The 9379-nt window shown below is 35.0% G+C and overlaps 1 protein-coding gene across 1 annotated transcript; it reads right to left on the bottom strand.

The window, feature by feature from the left end:
* Positions 1–7918: 7918 nt before the first annotated feature.
* Positions 7919–8869, bottom strand: LOC118928700 (olfactory receptor 14I1-like). The gene has a single exon (XM_036918175.2). The coding sequence runs from the start codon at positions 8867–8869 to the stop codon at positions 7919–7921; it is 951 nt and encodes a 316-aa protein (XP_036774070.2).
* Positions 8870–9379: the final 510 nt, after the last annotated feature.

Raw genomic sequence — 9379 nt, 5'->3', positions numbered from 1 at the left:
AGAAAATCTGAAGAGACCAATTACCAGAAGTGAAATTGAATGTGCAGTCAAAAAACTACCTAAGAATAAAAGTTCTGGACCAGATGGCTTCAGCACAGAATTTCATCAGACATTTAGAGAAGACATAATGCTCATTCTTCTTAAGGTTTTCCAAAAAATAGAAGAGGGGGGAATACATCGAAACTCATTCTATTAAGCCAGTGTCCCTCTATTACCAAAACCAGGCAAAGACACTACAAAAAAACTACAGACCAATATATCTGATTAACATAGATGCAAAAATACTCAACAAAATATTAGCAAACTGAATTCAAAAATGCATCAAGAGGATCATTCATCATGATCAAGTGGGATTCATCCCAGGGATGCAAAGATGGTACAACATTCAAAACTCCATCGTCATCCACAATATCAATAAAAAGGAAAGACAGAATTCACATGATCATTTCCATAGATAATGAAAAATCATTTGACAAAATTCAACACCCATTCATGCTAAAAACTCTCAACAAAATGGGTATAAATGGTGAATAACTCATCATAATAAAGGCCATATATGACAAACCCAGAGCAAACATCATACTTAACAGTGAAAAGCTGAAAGCTTTTCCTTGAAGATTGGGATAAGACAGGGATGCCCACTCTCCCCACTTTTATTCAACATAGTACTGGAAGTCCTAGCCATGGAAATCAGACAACACAAAGAAATAAAGGATCCATATTGGGAAGAAAGAAGTTAAACTGTCACTGTTTGCAGATAGCATGATATTGTATATGAAATACCCTAAATAATCCATTACCAAACTACTAGAACCAATATCTGAATTCAGCAAATTTTCAGGATACAAATTAAATACCCAGAAATATGTTGCATTCCTATACACCTATTATATTCCTATAAACCTAACCAAGCAAGTAAAAGACGTATACCTTGAAAACTACAAAAACACTCTTGAGAGAAATTAAAGACAACACTAATAAATAGAAATTCATCCCTTTCTCTTGGGTAGGAAGAATTAATATTGTTAAAATGGCCATCCTGCCTAAAGCAATCTACAGATTCAGTGCAATTCCTACCAAAATACTGACAGCATTCTTCAACGAACTGGAACAAATAGTTCTAAAATACATATGGAACTTCAAAAGACCCCAAATAGCCTGAACAATCCTGTGAAAGAACAATAAAGCTGGGGGATTAGTCTCTTCAACTTCAATCTGTACTACAAAGCCACAATAATCAAGACAATTTGGTATTGGCACAAGAACAGACACACAGATCAATGGAACAGAATAGAGAGCCTAGATATAAAGCCACATATAAATGGCCAATTAATATATACAAAGGAGCCATGGACATACAATGGGGAAATGACAGCCTCCTCAAAAACTGGTCTTGGTAAAACTGGAGAGCTACATGTAAGGGAATGAAAGTGGATTACTGTCTTACTCCATACACAAAAGTAAACTTGAAATGGATCAAAGACCTGAATGGAAGTCATGAAACCATAAAGCTCATAGAAGAAAACATAGGCAAAACTCTCTTCAATATAAATATGAGCAACTTCTTCATGAACGTATCTCCCCGTGCAAGGGTAATGAAAGAAAGATGAACAAGTGGTACTACATCAAAATAAAAATCTTCTGCACAACAAAGGGCACCAGCAGCAGGAAAAAAAGGAATCCTACAGTAAGGGAGAATATTTTCATAAATGACATATCCAATAAAGGGTTGGCATCCAACATATATAAAGAGCTCCATTTCCTGAACACCCAAAAAAGAAATAACCTGATTAAAAAATGGGCAGAGGATCTGAACAGGCACTTCCCCAAAGAATAAATTCAGATGGCAAACAGGCACATGAAAAGATGCTCCACATCACTAATCATAAGAGAAATGCCAATTAAAACCACAATGAGATATTACCTCATACCAGTTAAGATGGCCATCATCCAAAAGAGAAGACACAACAAATGCTGGCAAGGATGTGGAGACTGGGGAACCCTCCTACACTGTTCGTGAGAATGTAAATTAGTTCAATCATTGTGGAAAGCAATAGAAGCTTCCTGAGAAAACTAAAAATAGGAATACCATTTGACCCAGGACTTCCACTCCTAGGAATTTACCCAAAGGAAGCAAGATAACTGATTCAAAAAGATACATGGTTTCCTATGTTTATCACAGCACTATTTGTTTTAGGCAAGATATTGAAGCATCCTAAGTGTCCATCAGTAGATGTAATACATATACACAATGGCATACTATTCAGCCATAAGAGAAAAACAAATCCTGCCATTAGCAAAAACATGGATGGAACTAGACGATATTTTGATCAGTGAAATAAGCCAGTTGGAGAAAGTCAAGTACCAAATAATTTCACTCATTTGTGGAGTATAACATTAAAACAAAACTGAAGGAAAAAAAAAAGCAGCAGACTCACAGACTCTAAGAAGTGACTAGCAGTTACCAAAGGAAAGGGTTTGAGGAGGGTTGGCAAGCAGGGAAGGAAAAGGGGATTAAGGAGCATTATAATTTGCACACATATTATGAGTAGATCACAGGGAAGCAGTACAGCAGGAAGAAGACAAGTAATGACTGCAACATCTTACTATGCTGATGGACAGTTTTTGCAGTGGGGTGTGGGGCAACTTGATAATATGGATGAATGTTGACAGTACGATGTTGCTCATGAGAAACTTTCATAAGATTGTATATCAATGATACCACAAACAAAAGAAAAGGCCAGTCCAAAAGTACTACACACACACTCTATGATTCTATTTATACAACAATCTTGAAATGTCAAAATTAGAAACAAAGAATAAATTAGTAGTTGCCAAGGGGTGAAGATTATGGGTTTGGGAGGGAGGGAAATAGGCATGGCTGTAAAAAGGCAATGGGGTATTTCATTGTGGTGATGGAAATGTTCTGTACCTTGACTGTATCAAAGCTAATCCTGATTCTGGTATTTCACTATAGTTTATACAAGACATTACCATTAGGTCGAATTTTAACAACAGCATGTGAATCTACAATTATTTTAAAATAAAAAGTTTGATTTAAAGAAAAGATTACATACTTAATGTTTATATTTACAGAATATTCTGAAAAAGGCTAACCTATAGGGTCAGAAAAAGAGTGGTTACCACAGTGAGGAGGGAAAAAGGAATTTCCTGCAAAAAGGGCACAGGGAAATTTTGGAAGGTGGTGAAAATGTTCTCTATCTCGATTGTGGTAGTGGTTACACAGCTGTATGATTTTATTAAAATTTATACAACTGCAGTATATCAATGAAGCAAAACTGAAGGAACAAAATGACAGGAGACTCAGAGACTCCATAAAGTGACTAGTGGTTACCAAAGGGGAGGGGTGTGGGAGGGCGGGTGGGGAGGGAAGGATAAGGGGACTGAGGGGTATTATGTTTAGTACACATGGTGTTTGGGGTCATGGGGAGAACAGTGTAGTACAGAGAAGGCACATAGTCGATCTCTGGCAACTTGCTGCTCTGATGGAGATGACTGCATTGGGGTAAGGGTGGGGACTTGATAATATGGGTGAATGTAGTAACCACATTGTTTTTTCATGTAAAACCTTTATAAGAGTGTATGTCAATTGTACCTTAATAAAAAATTTAAAATAAATTTATCCTAGTAAAAAAATGATAGGTCCTTGGAATCTAAGGTACAGCATTTTGAATGTAGTTAATTAACCATACTGCATTATATAATTTAAAGTTGCTGAGAGTAAATTCTAAAATACGTCATGCAACAAAAATATGTAATTATGTGGGGTAATGTGTTTAGCAACATTATTGCAATTGCCATTCACCACATATATGGTTTTAAATTTTCATGGTTTGCACTGTAAACATACACAATGTTACTTTTATTTTTGTTATTTGAAGTATAATCAATATACAATCTTATATTGGTTCCATGTATACAACATGGTGGTTCAACAGTTACCCATATAAATAAATCCTCACCCTGACTGGTGAGGATTTATATGATCTTCCCATATAAGAACATGTTGCAGAATCATTAGATGTATTCTCCATTCTATACTACCATCCACAAGATGTCTGATTCACCAAATTATATTAAAATTAAGAAATTTTGTTCCTCTTTATCTCCATCAACCTCCCCAACCCCCATCACAACCCCTCCCCCATGGTAACTACCAGTCACTAAATAAAATCATACTGTTCTTGTCTTTCTCTGCCTGGTTTGTTACACTTAGCATAATATATTCTAGATACTTCCATGTTGTCACAAATGGCAAGATTTCTTTCTTTTTATGGCTGAATTATATCCCATTTTATATACATGACACTATTCTTTATCCATTCATCTCTCGATGGACAGTTTTGTTTCTTCCACATCATGGCTTTTAGTTATCACTCAATAAACCTGATAAAAATGTATGCTAGTGTATGTGGATAAACAGTGTACCATTGGAAAAAGGTCTTCAAATGTGTATTGATTATACACATAGAGCATCAATAACAATTACCAGTAGAATAGCCATTTAGAATTTTCTTTATTTTACTTAACCTGCTTTCTTCTGCTGCCCTAAGTTTGTTAATGCGTAAACAGAAACTAGTAAATTGATAACATTTAGAATAATAAAAAGTGGAGAGGCTAACTGTTTTCCTTTCTCCAACTCTAAATTGCTAAGCATATAGTAGGTATATCTTAGGAGAGGGAAGGTTGGATATATAACAATGCTTTTTTCAGTATGCAGAAATGGATTCTATTAGCACTGTACCAAACTCAACGTATTTAATGTAAGTGTTCAAGTGTACCTTTAAAATTAGAAATAAAGGCTAGGAACTTACCCTAAGAATGCAGCGGCCCAGTATGAAAAAGACAGATGCACCCCTATGTTTATCACAGCACTATTTACAGTAGCCAAGAAATGGAAGCAACCTAAGTGTACATCAGTAGATGAATGGATAAAGAAGATGTGGAACATATACACAATGGAAAATTATACAGCTATAAGAAGAAAACACATCCTACCTTTTGCAGCAACATGGATGGAGCTAGAGGGTATTATGCTCAGTGAAATAAGCCAGGTGGATAAAGACAAGTATGAAATAATTTCCCTCATATATGGAGTATAAGAACAAAGAAAAATTTAAGGAAAAAAACAGCAGCAGAATCACAAAACCCACGAATGGACTAACAGTTATCAAAGGGAAAGGGATGGGGTGAATGGGTGGGAAGGTAAGGATAAGGGCAGGGCAAAAGAAAGGGGGCATTACAATTAGCATTTGTAATGTGGGGGGTATGGGGTGGGTTCTACAACACAGGGAAGACAAATAGTGATTTTACAGCATCTTACTATGCTGATGGACAGTGACTGTGAAGGGGTATGTGGGGGGGACTCGGTGAAGGGGGGAGCCTAGTAAACATAATGTTCATGTAATTGTAGATTAATGATACAAAAAAAAATAAAAAGAAATGAAGTTAAGGATAAATACATATAAACGTGCAATGATTTTCAGGAAATTTGGACTTCTTTATCAAGAACCATTAAAATATATCATTTCTTTCTATACTTCAATTTTGCAATTAATATGTATTAATTCCATGCCTAAGTATTATCTGAAAAAAGGCTATATTACATCATATTTGTAAAATCAGTTTTCCCAGTGTATTCCTGGTATTACTCAACTTAAAAAAGAAAAAGTATATAAATAAAATTAATGTTTCTTCTGAAGCTCTAGGTAGCGAGACTAATATTATCATGGAGAAGTAAATGTATAAAATGAACATAAAGTGCTCATAAATAAGTGTATGCATTAAAGGTATATTTATATTTTAATTAAGGGTTTTCCCAAAGCAAAAGAATGTGGATCTGTAAATAGTGACAAATAAACTGTATCATCATTAGGAGAAAAATCACCTGTCTAATCACCTGCATTCTTTCAGCTCTAAAATGCTGAAATTTGAATTACTAAAATCAAACTGTAAACAGTACAATCCAAGAGTAAATAAAAAATTAGATACTTTTATGCTCGGGTTGATAAAATTCCTCAAGTAATATTGAAACCCAGAAAATTCTGTTAAAATAGTTTGTTGGTAATTAAACTTTTTTCTTCAAAGGAAGACACCACCACTTAAACAGACATGCAAATATAGGAATTGCTTCTCTTTCATCAAAATGAGAAAGGAATATATATATTATTAACAAATCAATATATATAGTAATATTTTCAAATCACAGTGATATCAGAAATTCAATAATTCAAAAAATGGCAGAAAACTAACTTTACATATTTATAAAGTAACTGCCTCACATATTTTAAGTACAATATGTATATCATTTAAAAGAAATTCTAATTCTCTAATATTCTGAAATACAACTGAGATGAAATTTTATTAACACATAAATGACAACAATTGGAAAACTGGGTTACAAATTTTCTAAGGATGTGCCGTAATTATCATATAGAAGCATACGAATGGAGAAGAAATGGGTGGAGATCCTTTTTAACAAAATACTTTAGCATAGGTGAGTTGGAATAATGTAGATATTCACGGGTGAGGGTACGAATAAATGAAATGTTGTGAGTCTTATGAGGTGCAATGCTGTAGGAAGAATAAATTAAATAGTTATACTCAGTAACATCAACGGTCCCTTTGAGTTAAAACAAAACAGACATGAGATTTATTTTTACTAACATTTATTAGAATGAAAGGATCACACAACAAAACAGATGGCCATATTGAGTATGAATTCTGACTTATCTAACAACTAAACTGGAGGGAGTTCTCCCTTTGAGTTTGTTCAGTTAGGGCTGTAGATCATGACATGCCATAGCTTGTACAATTTAAGATTTAATTTTAGGCTAGATCAAGGTTACTATATATCTGGAAATCATGGAAATCATATGCCTTTTTATGAATATAAGTTCCTCCGCTCTGCTGGAATAAAATATTTAACTCAACACTGAAATAGGAATTATACATACAATTTCACCAAAACTTCTTAAGGTTACAGAGAACAACAAATATTTTTTCTCGGATAGGAATTATGCAATGTGTGTTAAGCTGTATTTTCTCTCCTACCTACCATAATGGCTAGCTTCCCCTGGCCCCAAATTTGTATTTCCCTGTGTCTCACCCCATTACAGGCAACCAGGTTCCATGTGCAAGAAGGTCAATGACTGACTTCAACTAATGTATCTCCATGTCTTTATTATTTGTCCTATAAATGATTAATACTTCTTTTAAGCATTAATTAAAAACTATCAAAATTATATATTTTCAATAATAAACACTATTTTATGATGCTTTGTTTTATATGTCTATAAGGAGTTATTCAGGGTTTCCTAGTATGTGTACCAATTATCAACTTTTACTTTGCTAAGTCTATGAGAGTTGGACCATCTGAAAACGGATTTATGTGGTGCATGTTTAAGCATATGAATGGGCATACTAACAGATACAAGTATTATTTTCTATAGGTATTCTAATAAAATTAAATGCTTTATGTTCATCTGTGGAAAGTGAAAATACACTGAAAAAAAGGGATAAGGTGAAAAATTATAGGTATGGATTAACTTACAGAAAAACAGAACTGATTTTTCATCTTAGCTTTACAAAAAAATCAGTGCACATGTGAGGAAATAAATTTATCATTTTAGATCTTTATTCACTTGCAAAATCATGGGAATGAAACTACATGAAATACCACTACATACTGCATAACAATTAGTGTTTAAAAACAGTGGCTACAAGAAATAATAGCTCATTTTATTCAAACAGGTATTTTGTTCAAATGATTTACTTGAAATTTATTAATACATCCGTCTCTCTTTTATTAAATGACCACACTACTAATATGTAACTTTAAAATTAAATATTTCTGTACACATTTTCCCACATTGATTAGAGCAACATTAATTTCTGGTTAAGAAACAAAATCGCTTCTATGGAACTGGAAAGCTTTCTTTAACATTCTATGCCCAGCAGACATAATCTCCAGGTTCCTCAGGCTAAAGATGATGGGGTTGACTAAGGGGGACACCATGGAGTAGAACATGGCTGTGAGGAGGGTTTGAATGCTGGGTGAGCTTGAAACAGGGCCTAAGCACGCAAACATTCCAGAAATTATAAACAGAGTAAGTGTAGCTATCTGGGGGGAGCAGGTGGACAAAGCTTTGTTCTCGGCATCCACAGAACGCATGTGCAGCACGGTTGAAAAGATGTGAACATATGAGGCAAATAAGATGACAAAGCCAAGTAATGCAATGCAGGCACTGACAGGAAGGGCCAAAAACTCAGAAAATTGCACAGCCTGGGATGGTATGCTCATAATCTGAGGTACATCACAGAAAAACTGGTGAATCACATTGGACTCAGTGAAGGGATGTCTGAACATGGTCCCTGTGTGGACAGCAGAATAGACCAGCCCACTGGCCCTTGAGCCACATGATGCCTGTGTGCAGAAACGGGGGCTCACAGTGGACACATAGTGCAGAGGGTGACAGATGGCGACATAGCGGTCATAGAACATGACCACAAGGAAGAAGAACTCTGCAGATCCAAAGAAAATATATAGGAAAGTCTGAGCAGCACATGCTCTAAGAGAAATCACTTTATGACCCATCAAAGAATTTGTGATGGATTTGGGAACAGTAACTGAGATGTAGTCAAAATCTATAAGGGATAAATTGCCCATAAAAAAGTACATGGGGAAGTGAAGATGTGGATCTATAACAATGATGGTAAATGTCACTAGATTTCCAACCAGGGCACCCAGATAAACCACTAAGAATATCAAACCTTGCAGGATTTGGAGCTCCCGGGAGCTTGAGACATCCATCAGGAGGAATTCTGTGAAGATGGTGAGGTTGTCCATATCTGCTAGCATACTTCAGAAACCCGTAGTCAATTGCAAAGGGATAAGGTGATGCTAGAAACGAATTGGTTAGACAATTATGTCCGTATATGCTGTAAATATGTGCTATAAATTGGTTTCCTGAATTAAATGTGCACAACTCATATAAAAAACTTTTACCTTGAAAAGTGCTTATTAATTAATCAAATGAAATAATCAAGGTATAAGAAATACAATAAAGCTAAAATATTAAATACTGTCTATATACCTTCAAAAATTCTATTTTGTCCAATAGGGTATAAAAATCAAAATAGAGTCCAAATAAGGAATGAACATGAAGGGTAAACACAGGTATGCTGATAACTGAGAAATGAGGTCTCTCTCCCACATATCAGTACTTCTCACAAAGACTTGCTTCAGTAAAGGCCAAGACCATACTCTTCAATTTCCATCATCAGGCACACCAGAGAGTCCTTTCCTGAAGATGAAAGGACTTTCACTCTAAGTGACATGAGATCGAATGTATCAGGC

This window comes from Manis pentadactyla, chromosome 13 (assembly GCF_030020395.1).
Source record: "Manis pentadactyla isolate mManPen7 chromosome 13, mManPen7.hap1, whole genome shotgun sequence".
Lineage (NCBI taxonomy): Eukaryota > Metazoa > Chordata > Mammalia > Pholidota > Manidae > Manis > Manis pentadactyla.
Note: the sequence above shows the minus strand (reverse complement) of the source record. Positions and strands in the feature narration are given on the sequence as shown.